The sequence below is a fragment of the Polypterus senegalus genome, chromosome 4 (assembly GCF_016835505.1).
Source record: "Polypterus senegalus isolate Bchr_013 chromosome 4, ASM1683550v1, whole genome shotgun sequence".
Classification (NCBI taxonomy): Eukaryota; Metazoa; Chordata; class Cladistia; order Polypteriformes; family Polypteridae; genus Polypterus; species Polypterus senegalus.
Window position 1 is genome coordinate 119,987,346 of NC_053157.1, and position 16,523 is coordinate 120,003,868.

The following is a 16,523-nucleotide window of genomic DNA, read 5'->3' on the forward strand; positions in this document are numbered from 1 at the left end:
AGCTTTTCAATTTATTTGCTTTCCCACACTAAGGAATGAAAAATAATGTAATTGAAGACCAATATATATTTATTGTGTGTGTGTGTGTTATTATATATATATAAATTTTGTTAGGACTGTTAAGACAGAAAAGTTAAAAAAAAAATAAAGCAATTGTGCAATTTGTGTATTTGTCTTAAATAATATTATTATTACTGGTAAACATTTCATAGAAAAATAATTTTATTAGGACTCATACAAAATTTACTTGTTTTTTCTTCTCAGGATTTCTCTCTCTAGTGGTCAATACTTATTTCTTAAACTGATAGCTTTTGACAGGAGCCTCTTTGTCATGCTTATGCTGCTTAGTCTTTTTGCGAGTCATAATGTACAGTGGTAAGAAGAAAATTCCTAAAGCCTGTAAAGTTATCAGTGTTTTTATTAATGTGATATAAGTTGATTTGATTTCTTTCTAGTAATCCATGAAAAGGAATTTGTCTTAGCACATAACATCCAATAATGTATTATGTATACTTCTAAGGACTGCTTTGATAGCTTCACACCAATTGTTTTTTTATATATGTCTGTCTATATAGGGGGTTTAAAAAAAATCTGTTGCAACACAGTATACTTTTGACAACCAGATGCTACCTTATAGAATAGAATGTGTGCTTAATTATTAAAAACTAAAATTGTTTTCAGTTGTAAACAATTTACATATGTATTCATTTATTTTCAAAAATAATTTTAATATAACATTCACCAGACTACTAAATATCAATCATACAAAGTAGCTGTGCTCCAAATATAAATTTTAATGAAATGTATGACATTATTACACATTAAAAGAGCACTACAAGAAGCAGACTAGACTAGTTCTGTATAACATCTGAGTATTTCAATACTGACGATCTTAGTGCTCAAATAAGACCTTGACAAATCATGCAGAAAATAATGTTTTCTCTCTGTATCTTTGTTTAGATGTCTGCTGTAGGTACTTCTTAGTTGAGGTTTGTGTTATTGGTAAAAAATTAAGTGTAAAGGATGCATTTACAGTTTGTATGGTAATGAAGAGGACATTATCTGTTTCCCACTAGAGATGAATCATTACTCCAGTTATCCAAAAGTTAGAAAAATGTTCTCTTGTAAATTCTCAATGCTTTTTATTGACTGGAATTTGAGTAATGATGAGAGAACCGTGCTGACTTTGCCTTGAAATCGTTGAGATGTTCAACAACTTGACCAAACTTAACAAAATGCATTGAAGTAAATGTAGAAGGAGAAGTTGAACTAGTTTTGAGTGGATTATAATAGTACAATATTATTTAAGTGCCACTGGGGCTAGGAAGGCATCTGCCACCAATGCTGGATCATTTGTGTCAAAAATGTGATCTGTGCTGTTAGGCAGCATTGCTAACCAGTGCACCAATATGTCTCGCTAAGATAAAAATAATAAAATTAAATATCATAAATCTCCTATATTTCCTTTGAGCCATGAATACACTGACAAATTTCCAGTTTCCTTCTGCGTGTATATTTTGTGTTAAAATATATTTGCAAGTTTTCTGCTAATTTGTAGTCCACTACAAGGATCAGCATTCCCAGGGGCTGTCCCATCCCCAACACTGGCTGCTACAGCTCTGCAGTGTGTCACTGACCTCACAAAGCATCATGGGGAGCCAGATTAAAAGGCATTTTCTAAGTAGACCACACTCTGAATTTCCAGGAAAATATTTGGCAAACAAGGTGACCAGTGAACGCAGCATACTCATTGCGAATAATGCTTTGGTGAATTTCTCTAGTCAACAAAATGTTTGATTCATGTTGCTTTTTAGTGCATCATGCATAAAGTGTCTTAGCTGTAAGATGACTTGAATAGGCAAACTTTGCCTGATCTGAGTGAAGCTGACTACAGTGTTTGCAAGAATGAAATGTTCATATTTTTTCATTTGGAGAACATCAAATGCAGAAATAAGAAACACTGCTCTTAGACATGAACCTCTGAGCATTATAAATATTAAACAAAGCTACACTCTATTTGTTTAATCCTCAAAGACTCACAGTCCCTAAATTTACTTAAAAGAGCAACTGAATATGACTGTTTGTTTTTGTCTCTGGCCACACATGGAAAAGCATAGGTTTCAGTTGCTGTATAATAATACAATAATGTGTGCTGTTGTTGATAAAAATTATGTCTCTAAAAGTGTATCCACCCACTTTTTTTGATCAAGAGAAAATGTAGTTTTGCTCTGAAGAAATATGTAATCTATTGATCTGCCTTAAATTTACCAAAACTATTGCTTGTGTTCCATACCAACAACATGTGTTGAACTTGTTTTTGGTGTAAATGTGAAAGTAAAATAAATTGTGTCAGTAAACAAACTTAATGAAAGAAAGTAATGAACAGAATGTCACTTTGTAACCCTACATGACTATCCATGTGAGTTTTGAAAGAACAAAACAAAACTGAAATTTAGCAATACTTTTTTAATGTCATATGCATTGACATAAAGAATTTTTTATTTTATGTCATTTCTGTCATCTGTACAGAGCACAGTGAAATTCTTACTTGTCATGTGCTAGTTCACATGTAACACATATACAGGTATGTACTGGTATCTTGAGCGATTTGTAATACTAAGCCTTTTTACTGATTCCTCTCTTACCATCGTTACTGATGTGGTAATTGCACACCCTTCCATACTGCAAATGAAGGGACAGTACAAAGAATCTTGTAGAATGTGCCCTTTGTCTGTTTTACTAGCACATTAAACTCCTCCTCGTATCTGTTTTGGGTTTGTTTAACAAGTTTTCTTAAGTATGTACAAAGTAAAAGTACACAAACCATTAAAGCTTTTCACATATGGGATGTGGTGTTTGGCTTTGTCCAAAAGTAGCCTCAGAGTTAAAGATGCTTTGGTCTTAACAATGATAATGTCAAAAACATAATATTTTAAGACATTGACAATTTAAAAGTAAATTTTGCAGATTGACTGAGTCTGAAGTCTTTATATATAGGTTTTAATAGCCCTAAGAGTCTTGTAAGTATTTACAATTCCTTTTCTGAGGTTTTCAAAAATCTTTTTTTTGGGGCATTATTCACATTTACGAATCTGCAATGTGAAGAATAGATTGATTGACACAAGGAAAGTGTTTTTTTGCATCATTTCAAATTTGTACTTGAATAATGTGTCACTGATTCCAGCATTATAACTGAGTTGATTATCCCAGAAGTTAATGTACTATTTGCAACAAAAAAAAGTTTCTTCATTTTGTTCATTAAGCTTATGTGTTGTTTCTTTATTCAGAATTATTTTGCTTTTAGGATTTAGATGAAAGTTCATCTATTTAACAATTTATTGAAACTATTTATTTGTGTCACAAAGTACCAGAGCCAATCCCACCAGCAATGCTAACATGGCACTTTAGGTACATTGACACCCAGATGTACCATGACAGTTTAGAGTCACCAGGAAATGTAACAATCATCATAAGGCAAATCAGAGCACCCAAAGACTAACCCATGCAGTCATAGAGAAGATTTACTGACTTCACTGGCAATGACTGGTCCTTGATTCAGACCCAGCTTCCTGGAGCTCTGACGTGTATTTCATCACATATATATAGGAATAAAAATAATTTTAAAGGTGTCTCTTTTTTGTATAGCTCACTATGCAGTATTTATAAAATTCATTCTGAAAATCCACTTCAGGGTCATTTAGGCCCAAAGCTTTTTCTAGCTGTAGAACTGAAACATAGTCCCAGACTATCTCAGCACTTACACACACACACACACACACACACACACTCTCACCCAACATTTGCATTCACACAGAATCAATTTAAAGTACAGCTGCCAGTTAACCTAACACAAATTCCTCTAAATTGTGATAAGCAAACTTCAGTATCCAAAGAAAAATATATACAGGCACCATGCAACTCATAATCATTCTAATCAGTAAACAATTAGGGATCTTCATGCACATGCACTTTCAGTTAACTATAATAAATGTATTGGACACAACAGTTTATCCCAGACTTCATAGTTCAAATTGAAAAAGTTAGTTTTTCATTAAAGATTTTTTGGAGGTAGAAAAAGTAAAGGATGATTGTTTTTTCATATCAGATATATAAGAAAGAATAGATTACTTCTTTTTGAAATAAAAATAAAATATGAGTTAAAATATAAGAAAAAGTTTGTATGAAAGCATCATTTGCATATTTGTGAGATTCAGAATAGTTGTAACAAGTGGTATTCAAAGCCATTAGTAGTTCTAAAAATGTATTACACTGGGCCTATACTCTTATTTCACAGCTGACTGTGTATTACAGTATGAATAGAATATACTTATGCTTTTAGTGCCTCAGGAGTTCTGTTGAAAACTAAAACATGTTCTGAGACTTGCATTGTTCTCAGAAGAGCAGAGGAATTTTAATGAATTCATAGAAGCCAGCATATCATTTTGCACTGAAATGCATGTTGGTTATACTTTAATATTCAAACAATACTTTTAGTTTTCAGTAGAATGAGTTATTTTCTGCATTGTTTAGTATATTACAACTATCTGCTATTCACTGTAGGAATAAAATAAAAAAAAAACAAAATTCCATCTTGTATGTATAGGGAAAAGCATGTCAAGAATTTCATATTTGATAATGAATTATTCTTCTAGGAATTCTATAAAACAGTATTTTAAAGCACAGTGTTTGTTTCCTATTAATCAAAATATATACCATTCAGAAAATAGTCAAATGAAATCTAAAAGATGGAATTATCTTTCAAAAATGTTTTTGCAATAAAATTATATAGTAAAAATACATTATAAAAATTAAAATGCAAGTATGGTAGTGTCTTTTGCTCTAATTTATGGTTGGTCCTTGCCATTGAATTACTTGGTTATTGGAAAGGTTTACATCTTGTAAGAAAACTATGCAGATTGATGTATATGCTTTTCATTACCACTTGATTTATGAATTTTCATATGGGTTTCATCTGGGTCATCCTTTTTAACATTTGAACATCAAGTTTCTAGAACTCAGGCACTATAATTGTTTGCCCTTGTGATAGCATGTGGTTCTATATGTGTGCTTACATCTGGACCAGAGTTTGTTTCTGCTGCATGTGTATTGCTGCTGACATAGGCTTCAACAGTTGCAAGCTGAAATTGAAAACAGTTATTAGAAAATGAATGGCTGGAGTTAAACTCTTAGTAATTAAGTGTTTTTGGTAATGTACTGTAGTACAATATTGTGTTTATTTTGTGTTTTTTAAAAAAGTAAATGTTTACTAACAATACCTAGTTGATCTTAAACCTGCATTACTAATTGATATAATGTGTAACTTGGACACCCCATAGACCAATAGTCCAGCAACTTTTATTTCTTTGTGACCAAGTGTGATGACTGATCTAAATTAATGCTCATCTCCATATATAGAGCTTCATTTAGTTTTATAGTATATTTTTGATAAAAACAATGTTGAAAATGATTATTATTCCCATTTGAAATCTTGATTTAATAAAGCTAAAATTTTACATTTATAATTATTGCTTTTGCTTAGTGTTCTATTACTTACTAAGCATGTCATGATAATTTAAAAAATACTTACAGCTTCTTTTTTCCTCTGCTGTATAGGTTTTCGGAAAATTAGCCTTGATGACCTCCGCAAAGCTTACATAGTCAAGGATGTGCAACAATATATTCTTCATCGCCTAGACCAAGAAGAAGCATTGAGACAACACTTGACTAAGGAAACAGCTGAGATGTTGAATCAGCTTCACATTAAAAGCAGTGGTTGCTTCCTGTATTTGGAGAAAGTCCTAGATGGGGTAGTAGAAAATTTCATCATGCTTCGAGAAATCCGAGACATCCCTGGCACTTTAAATGGGCTATACCTTTGGCTCTGTCAAAGGCTTTTTGTGAGAAAACAGTTTGCTAAAGTCCAGCCAATTTTGAATGTGATTTTGGCAGCATGTCGGCCTCTGACAGTTATGGAACTCTATCATGCAGTTTGGACTAAAAACATTTCTCTAACAATGGAGGAATTTCATAGGAAGCTGGACATTTTATCAAAGCTTCTAGTTGATGGTCTTGGCAACACTAAAATTTTGTTTCATTACAGCTTTGCAGAGTGGCTGTTGGATGTGAAGCATTGTACTCAGAAATATTTATGCAATGCTGCAGAAGGACACCGGATGATGGCCATGTGTTATACATGTAGAGCCAAGGATCTTGCCCCACTTGAAGTACAGGAGTTTGCATTGCACCTGATTAATTCCAGTTTACAACTAGAAACTTACAATCTAGCACTGTGGATGGTTTGGAATGGCACCCCAGTCAACGATTCACTTACAACCTCTATTCCCAAAGAGCAAGAGGTGTTACAGCTGTTAGTGAAAGCAGGAGCACATGTTAATAGTGAAGATGACCGTGCATCATGCATTGTGCAGCAGGCGTTAGAACGGGAGGAGTCCATCAGAACGTTACTGGATAACGGAGCATCAGTTAACCAAAGTGACTCAAGTGGGAGAACTCTGCTAGCCAATGCTGCATACAGTGGTAATTTAGATGTGGTTAACTTACTGATTTCTCGAAGAGCTGATCTGGAAATTGAAGACAGTCATGGTCAGACTGCACTTACTCTTGCAGCAAGGCAGGGACATACAAAGGTTGTTAATTGCCTTATTGGATGTGGGGCAAACATTAATCACACTGATCAGGATGGCTGGACAGCTCTGAGGTCTGCTGCCTGGGGAGGACATTCTGAGGTTGTTTCTGCACTTTTGTATGCTGGTGCCAAAGTTGACTGTGCGGATGCTGACTGCAGAACGGCCCTACGAGCAGCAGCATGGGGTGGCCATGAAGATATTGTATTAAACTTGCTCCAGCATGGAGCCGAAGTTAATAAAGCCGATAATGAAGGAAGAACTGCTCTGATTGCTGCAGCATATATGGGACACAGAGAAATAGTGGAACACCTGCTTGACCATGGAGCTGAAGTAAATCATGAAGATGTAGATGGAAGGACTGCTTTATCTGTTGCAGCACTTTGTGTGCCTGCCAGTAAAGGACATGCTTCTGTTGTAAGCCTTCTTATCGATAGAGGAGCAGAGGTGGATCACTGTGACAAAGATGGCATGACTCCTTTACTGGTTGCAGCCTATGAAGGGCATGTTGATGTAGTTGATTTGTTACTAGAAGGTGGAGCAGATGTTGATCACACAGACAATAATGGGCGTACCCCACTTTTAGCAGCTGCATCTATGGGACATGCATCAGTTGTGAACACACTTTTGTTTTGGGGGGCTGCTGTTGATAGTATTGACAGCGAAGGAAGGACAGTACTGAGTATTGCGTCAGCACAAGGCAACGTAGAAGTGGTACGAACTCTGCTGGACAGAGGTTTAGATGAAAACCATAGAGATGATGCTGGCTGGACACCACTGCATATGGCTTCCTTTGAAGGGCACAGGTTAGTGTGTGATGCACTTATTGAGCAAGGTGCCAGATCTAGTGAAGTGGATAATGATGGTCGAATTCCACTGATACTGGCTTCCCAAGAAGGCCATTATGACTGTGTGCAAATTCTTCTTGAAAATAAATCAAGTGTTGATCAAAGAGGCTATGATGGAAGAAATTCACTTAGAGTTGCAGCCTTAGAAGGTCACCGAGAAATTGTGGAGCTACTTCTTAGCCATGAAGCAGATATAGATTGTAAGGATGCAGATGGCCGCCCAACTCTCTACATCTTGGCACTTGAAAACCAATTGGCTATGGCTGAATACTTTTTAGAAAATGGGGCAAATGTGGAAGGCAGTGACACCGAAGGAAGAACAGCTCTACATGTTTCCTGCTGGCAGGGACATTTAGAAATGGTGCAGCTGTTGATAAATTTTCATGCAGATGTCAACTCCTGTGACAATGAAAAGCGTTCTGCTTTACAGTCTGCAGCCTGGCAGGGTCACATCAAGGTGGTACAGCTCCTTATTGACAATGGAAGCCATGTCGATCACGCATGTAATCAGGGAGCAACTGCTCTGTGCATTGCAGCTCAGGAGGGACATTTTGATGTAGTTCAGATATTATTAGAGCATGGAGCTGACCCAAATCATGCAGATCAGTTTGGACGCACAGCCATGAGGGTAGCTGCAAAAGGTGGACACTCAGCTATTATTAAACTTCTTGAAAAATATGGAGCATCCACTTTGAATGGCTGTAGCCCTTCACCCGTTCACACAATGGATCAAAAAGGCCCGGTTACTCCTAATGCAAAACTGCAGTCGTTGACTATAAAATCCAATAGCTCAGGTAGCACTGGTGTGGGTGAACTGCAGAATGCAGGTCGTGGATTGTCAAATGGCCCAGTTCATGCTTTCAGTTCTCCTTCAGAATCTCCAGACTCCACTGTTGACCGTCAGAAATCCTCACATTCTAATAATTCTCTTAAAAGTTCAAAGAACTCTTCCTTGCGAACTACATCATCCACAGCAACTGCACAAACTGTACCAATGGATAGCTTTCATGGACTGTCCTTTACAGAACAAATTCAGCAGCACTCCTTACCCAGAAGCAGAAGCAGACAGTCTATTGTGTCTCCGTCTTCAACAACAAGATCAATAGGACAACATCCAAGCTCTCCATCTAGCGAATATGAATGGAATCAAGTAAAACTCAGTATCAAACCGGGCAAAGGAAGTAAAAGTGGAAAAAATGCCTCAAATGGCTCCAGCAAGGTTGGGTCAGTGGAGAAAAAAAACAAGAACACTACTCAGTCCCAAATATTGGAATATGAAATGACTCAGTTTGATAAGCGAGTTGCAGTAACGCAGCCAGTATCAAATGCTGGTATGTCTATGAAACAGATTCCCACAGATCCTCTCTGTAAGATAATGGTTCCATCAACTCAGCAAGAAATAGGCAGATCACAGCAACAGTTTTTGATTCAGCAGCAGAACAGTGCTGATAAGAAAAGGAATGGCATTATGACCAATCCCAACTACCACCTTCAAGGGAATCAGGTTTTCCTTGGTAGAGTTTCTGTCCCAAGGACCATGCAAGACAGAGGGCACCAAGAACTTTTGGAAGGCTACCCAATGGGAGAGACTGAATTAAGCCTTAAACAGTCCTTAAAACTTCAGATTGAAGGAACCGATCCCAGCTTTAACTACAAAAAGGAAACCCCATTATAGCTGGTAATTTTTGTGTGTATATTTTTCTAAACCTCAAGTATGCCTTACAGAGCATGAAATGTAGTTCTGTCTGGAATCCAAATAATAATGGCATGTGTTTAAATGTGCCATAGAAGTTCGGATATTTGCTCATTTTTGTCATGCTTTTTTTAATCAAATACTTTAAAGAAATTAATGAAATTGTTGAAAAATGGTGTACAGAAACCAAAGGTCAAGGTGATTAAAGTAGGTGATTATTAGTGATGAGCTAACCCTGTCGCGTTTACTTCACCATGTGTTCAGTGAAATCACAAAAATGTTCGGGAACTTCGCCAAAATCTGCAAATTGCATTGAAGTCAATTGGGTAAGAGGAACTTTTAATGTCACGGTGGTGTGTTAATTGACCCTGAGGGCTGCCAGCTATGTTGGACCGTTCATCTTAGCCAGAAATGTGATGTGAGTGAGCTGTGAGGCAGCCATGATAACCACTATGCCTCAAGCAAGCAAAGATACAAATGGAATGTTAACCACAAACAAAATACAATAAATTACCACAAATCCACAATAAAAAAGTTAAAATATGGTTAGGCTCACAGAGTTCCCGTCTTGGGTCACACATTAGCCGTGCCCCAATGTAGCAACATGGCAGTGGTTCATTCCATTTTTTTAAGCTGTGGATCCAGGTGCAGTACAAACATCTTTTTTGTTTCCAGTCTCTATCAAATGTTCTGTGCTTTTTTTCTTTCATGAAGAAGATAAAAATGATTTGGAGACAGTAGTAAATCTTTCGTATTTATTATTATTTCACAAGGTCAGACATGTTTTCTTTCTCAGGGTGGCATAGGGCAAGAGCTCCTTTAAAGCTTGTTTTGGATCATAGCACTAGCACATGGATAATTATGCAAGCAAATTACCCGTGCGGTACAGAGATCAGTGTTGCACAAGCTGTGGCAGTACTCATTCTTTACTGATCATGGTCAGTTAATGTGCACATGCAAAAGTTTTTTTTTTTGGTTTTTTTTAAAGCAAATGCAGAGTGGAAGGCATGCCCAAAGCAGGTCGGAAACGTTCTTACAGTACGCATGCATGAAAGTTCTGCTTATGGCTTCTACAGCTCTGTGATGTCATGCTGGCCTTGCAAAGTATCATGGAGCGATGGGGAAAAAAGTGTTCATCTAAGCTTGCCACAAGGTGAATTTACAAGAAAATATTGGGCAAACAAAGTCATTGGAGAGTACAGCATAGTTGTTGCAAAAAACAATATGGCAGACTATGCCAATCAACACTAATGATTATGATAAATAAAGTTCTATCTGTCTAAAAGTAAAAACATTTGGCACTTGAATGCCAAATTTGTCATTAATTTAGTGATTACAATTAAACAGTTTCACCTGACTGCATTTTCCATTTCATATTTTTTCCTTTATTTTTAATACCTAACACTATGTTTAAACAGGGTTAGCACAGTAGCACAGAGGTTAGCACTGCCAGTTCATGGATCCAGTATCCTGTAGTTCATGTAGAATTTGTACATTCTCCATTTATTTGCACGTGTTTTTCTCACATAAACAAACATGTGAAGGTTAGGTTATTTGGAGATTCCATATTGGCCTCTGTGTGACTGTTATCGTGAGCATGGGTGTGGGCGTACATGTTTGTGTTTGTATGGGCCCTGCAATGGACTGCCTACCTGTCCTCAATGTGTCCTGCTTGCAGCCAGCTCAGTGAGCATCCAGCGACCCCAAGATCCTTTGAGAATGTTATATGTTAACTGTTGTAAGTTAATTATATGATCATGATAGCTTAGTCAGTTACTCAATGTGCTTTCATTTGTTTCTAAAACATAATTTTCTGCCTCACTATTATACTGCCAAAAACTCCTCTAATTGGTGTAAGATCCCTTAGGGATATAATAAAATAGTGTATGTTTACTCACACAACCCCAAGTCAGGCAATTCTAAAAAAAAAAAAATGTCTTGGGGTCAGTAAGTATTTGTGTGTGTTTATAGACATGTAAGATACTTGGGGCCCTGCTAAAAGTTAATTCCTGCTTTGCACACTTTGCTGTTAGGATAGGTCCTGGCTCTCCATGACCCTTGAAATTGGATATTGGGGCAAAATGAATGAATGGAAAGAGTACTTTATTCTGCACTAATTCTGCAATATTAGTAATTCATTAAATTCAATTCTTATTCTTGTTTAGTACTTTTCATCAAGAACATGCTCAAGAGTATTTATACATTTTATCCTGTTATAATGCAGCAGTAAATTACAAAACCATACAACATTTATACACATAAATATGGGAATATAATGTACAGTTGTAATATATAATACAATGCAGCATATGCTGTTATAGTAGTTGAGATATGTGCAGTTGAGAGTTGTGGAGAGTAAAATAAAAACACAAGAATTCCTGAAGAAAATAAACCTCTGGGGTATCCATGGTCAATTATAACAAACAGAGCCATGTTTCTGATTACCTAAGCCAAGCGGCCATCTTCCTTTTACTGCACATTTTATAATAGAACGTGTTGAAAAGTATATTAAGAAACTGACAAATCATACGGCTCTCAAAATCACTTTCAAAGAACAGGAATAGTAGCTTGGCAATGTAGTAATGGAAAGAAGTACTACAGCAGAATAGCAATATTTGAAATCAAAAAGGGTTGGTCTTGATTCATAATGAGTCCCATGATTTTATTTTTGAGCAAGTGATTAACAAAGTTATGAACAGCCTAATTCAGGGTGTGTTTGAGTGAAGTAGTGAGGTTCACCAACAGAGACCATTGGGGCACCCCTCATATAAGTAGGCAGATCATTCGGCTTAATATATTTACATGGAACTTTTAGGAAATCGGCATCATGATATCATAAGGTATGTGTTGATAAGTGCTATTATGTAAATAAGGCCCATGTCATTTTAAGCTCAATATGTCATAATTTGGATAATCTGTTTATATCAGGGGTCTCCAACTCCAGTCCTGGAGAGCTACTGTGGCTGCAGGTTTTCACTCTAACCCTTTTCTTAATTAGTGACCAGATTTTGCTGGTAATTAACTCTTTGCCTTAATTTTAATTGATGCACACCTTAAGACTCAGGCCCCTTAATTATTTATTTTTCCCTTAATTAGCAACCAAACAATATTAAGACAGAAAATGAACCAACACATAAACAACAACCTGCGTCCATCACACAATAACTGAAAATAAAGAAAGGTGAAGGCCTCAGTAATGTTGATCTGCTCAGGTCCACAAAACATTTTGACAGGACTCTTAAAAAAGAAAATCAACAGTTTTGGAAATGTCTGCCATGGCAGAATGAGCACCATGGAATTAAATAATGGGTTTAATTAGCAACGAGAATTGGCTTCAAGTTAAGAGTTAGGAAACTGAATGAAGGTTGGAGTTTGTGGCCCCAGCTAAGTTGGTCATCTGTTTGCTCTCTTCACATCAAATTTATGTTTATGTGTGGTTTAAGAAACAAAGAATCAATTCAGTGGTCAAGAGTCTCAAGATAAATTAAAATAAAGGAAAATAGTTAATTCACAGCAAAAAATATTTGAATAAATTTGTATAAAAACACCTACATATTGTCTGTCTGTACAAGAATCAAAATAAATAATGTATTAAAAGTTGTGGAATATTGTGTACTAAACTAGCAGATAATATCTTAACCACTATGTGTTTGAACATTCTTTATAAGATGTCTTAAAGTGAATGTGAAACTGGCAGGGCTTCAGTAAACATTACAGATCAGAAAGGAAGAAGCATTGTCTAAAGCCCATGCCAGATTACGCGACTTTTCCAGCGATTTTCAGTTGTAGCCTTCATTTACATAATCGTAGCAAGTCAGAGACAGAAAATAGCATGTATCCGTGAAGCTGATCACCTAATGTAACTTACCCAGAAACTCCTTCCTACTAATCTGTGACTCATCATGATAAAAATTAGATTTTCTCATTAGTCAGAGGGTTGGGCTTGTGTGTGCAGGAGAGCTGACACCCAATGAACGCTTATCTATAAGTATAAAATAAAAGATTAGCCCATCTGTCTGATGTCTCGTGTTTTCTGGAACAAAAGGGGGTGAGACTACAGCTGAACGCACTGCAGCTCCTAACCATTAGTACAGTACCGGCTTTATAAGGCAGCATGAGGGCTGTGGACTACATAAACAGAAGCAAAACTCATTTATCTAATGTCTCGTATTTTATCAACCATAACATAATTGGGGACAGAGACTGCTGCTGATCTCACCACTTCTAGTAACCCTTCATACAGTGCTGGCTCCACCAGGCAGCACATTTTCTGGAAGATGTTTAGATTTCAGGCAGCAGGAAAGTGATGGATGATTGGTGTTTGGTTAGTAAATGTAGTATGGGCTGTGATTTTTCAGTTGTGTAATTTGACATGGTGCAGCAACTGCAGCTGGCAAATCTAACATACACCACAACAAAAAGTTACATATTTTGACACGGCCTAAGCAGAGATCATCATGCAGTGTAAAAGAAAAGGAAAGGACATAACGAAAGTGCAGACTCTTAAGAATGTGAGAAGCAAGACTAAACAGTGCTAAATTATTTGACTGTAGTTTTCAGTCTGGTGGCTGAGCAGGTTGTTTTAATTAATAACAATCACTCAGGAACTTAAAAGACCAGAAAACCTCTTATTACACCTGCATGTACTTTTGTGTAAAATGTCTAAGTAGCAGACTACTAAGAAGTGCAGAAATATAATACTTCCATCCTGGTTTAGGTCAGCAGAGGTACATAACTTATAAGTAGTTTTCACATTTTATTATGTTACAACTTTGAATCACAATGGCTTTATTGCCTCTGATTAAAATAAAAATTCTCTTTAAAGTCAAAGTGAAAGCAGATCTCAGTTAATTAATTACAATTAATCATCCACTGTAATTTAATGTTTTTTAAACAATAAAATGTGAATATTTACAAGTGGGTGAATACTTTTTATCAGAGCTGTATTTGGACAGATGATCCTAACATAGTCTAGCATAGAACACATCCTGTAGTGTAATTCTGAATTATTCTAAAATATATAGACAGCAGGATCCAGATATAAAAGTTATTATTCGGCACAGTTTTCATTTTTTTTCCCCCATTTAAATCGTAGCTGCTTATGTTTATGAAAGACATGGCACGTTTCTGTTCACCATTCCGGCACTCATGGATGGCACTGTATATTTTACACCTTGTAATCTTGTGTCCTGTTCTAAGCTTTTTATAATTTGTTTTGCTGCTTGGACACCGTTCAAAGTTGCAGATTTCAAGGCTTCATAATAATTTCATGCAATATGATCCAGCCTACGTGTATTTCAAGACTGCTTTGAAATTCTAGACCGGTCCTTCCTATTTTTATCATTTAAGTATTAGTTAAAGTTGGGACTCCAACATACACTGCTCTTTGAAAGTATTCTTAAAAATAGCAGGATTCCAGAGTTGTACTTTTAAGATTTATTTTCATCGCTACAGACCTTAGCATATTAAAACTGTGATTTGCTAAGGAGAGCCTGCATGTATTGTGTATTAACAGCTGTTTGTTTTTATTCCAGATGTTCAGAGTGGTATCCTTCCTGCAAGCTTTGCTGAAAACTAAGAAAAATAAAGGAATGTCTTGCTCATAGAAAACACTTTTTGTTCCCAAAAATTAAACGTGGAAGCTTTAAAAACCTTATACGAGCTCCTGGAGAAGAATGTGTTTGCTACTCACTGATTTACACAGACTGATACTGCAGTGTGCCTATGTTTGTGATGGCCTTTTCAGTTTAACCCTGCACACATTTTAATTTTATTTAATGTATCATGTATTTAAAAAGCATATTATGCACTTTTCATAAAATAGATCTCTGTCAACAGTAATACTGTTGGAATAAAGCCATGTGGTCATGGGATTTGCAATGCTAAATGTGTGCTACAATGTTTAATCTGTAATTTCTTTGCTGCAGGTTATTTGTGTATCTTAAAAAATCATCAGAATGACCAATACAGTGTAATGTTATAATATTTACTTAATACCACGGGATATACATGTATTGCAGTCCTTGCATACTGTTGTGTTATTCAAGCTGGCATCTTACAATCTGATAATCATCAGATCTACTGGTAATCATTTTGAAACAGGCCACAGTCATTTGATCTAATCCCATGCCATAGTGTGGTAAAAAATAGAATGGCTACAGACATTCTTTGGCTAGTATTTGATGATAACTTCTTTTTCCGATTTCTTTAAACACCATAGTATTATTTGAACCTCTGTGGGGTATCTGAAAACTCAGAGAACAAATGCATTTCATTTGTCCCTGTGGGACATGTAAGTTGAGGAAGAGCCAAATTCATGTACAAACCATTTCACCTTAAGGTTCTGTGGAGTGAAATTTAGCATATTAATATAATGTATAGATGAAACTCTACTTTGGGATATTATGGCAAATCAGTTTTTCATAATGCAGGGAGTGTCTTCAGGAATGTTGTGCTGTTTGGGATAACCTGGATTTTATTTGAAACGATGCTTAAAAAACAGCAACCAATTTCAGCTAAGCCAGATGCTGAAAACTCTTTCAGGTCTCTGGACGTCTGTATTTAAAAATAAACAAAAGCACATTTTATTTGATTTTATTAATCTCTCCTGAGATTTCATTTTAGAACCCCTGGAATTTGGTTTCATAGATTTTTTTTTTTACTAAAAAGCAAATTAAGAGTTTTTCACTGTTTCTAGTGGATATTTTTCTTATTAATTTGTCCTTTTTTCGATTTGGGGAAATGACAGCAATTTAGATATTTCTTCATCTGCAAGTGACCCATGAATGGTGTGTCCAGAGCTGTTACTTCAAGAAGGAAGAAAAAGTAGGTTAGCATTCCTACTTCTGTTTTACAGCAAAAAGAAGATGTGAATTTAAAGCCCAAAGCCCTGGTTTTTGAATTTCTCTCATTTTTCATCCCTTGAGCCCACTTTTTTTTTTTTTTGAATGTGTCATCGTTATTTTTTTTCTATGCAAATGTCTGTTCATTTACACCATTTTGTTTGTAAATAGCTTGAAATGTACATTAAATTTGACATTTCATTTTTTTTCTATTTTATTTGTTGTATTATATGGAACTGAAAAAAACCTTCTGTATATTAAAATGCTTAATAAATATATTTGCTTTTCTCCATGCAGCTTGTCTGAAACTATACCTTCAAAATTTATTTCGATACAATATGTAACTTAGAACATACTGTATGTTTACCTTACTAGTGTAATTTTTCTGTTTGAAATCAGTTTTGACTAAAAACCCAGCTATGAACAACAGTCACACACCATCAAATAATCAAGAATTTAGAAAATGTGTACACACAGTGTGTTGGCATCAGCTGGT

The 16,523-nt window shown here is 35.8% G+C and overlaps 1 protein-coding gene across 1 annotated transcript in view; it reads left to right on the forward strand.

The window, feature by feature from the left end:
* The window catches only part of ankrd50 (ankyrin repeat domain 50), a 101,930-nt gene extending 85,659 nt beyond the window's left edge, over nucleotides 1-16,271 (forward strand). The window contains exons 4-5 of the mRNA XM_039751218.1: nucleotides 5,614-9,170; nucleotides 14,720-16,271. Of these exons, the coding sequence (XP_039607152.1) occupies nucleotides 5,614-9,167 (3,554 nt within the window). The 3' untranslated portion in view covers nucleotides 9,168-9,170; nucleotides 14,720-16,271. The remainder of the gene's footprint in view (nucleotides 1-5,613; nucleotides 9,171-14,719) is intronic.
* Nucleotides 16,272-16,523: the final 252 nt, after the last annotated feature.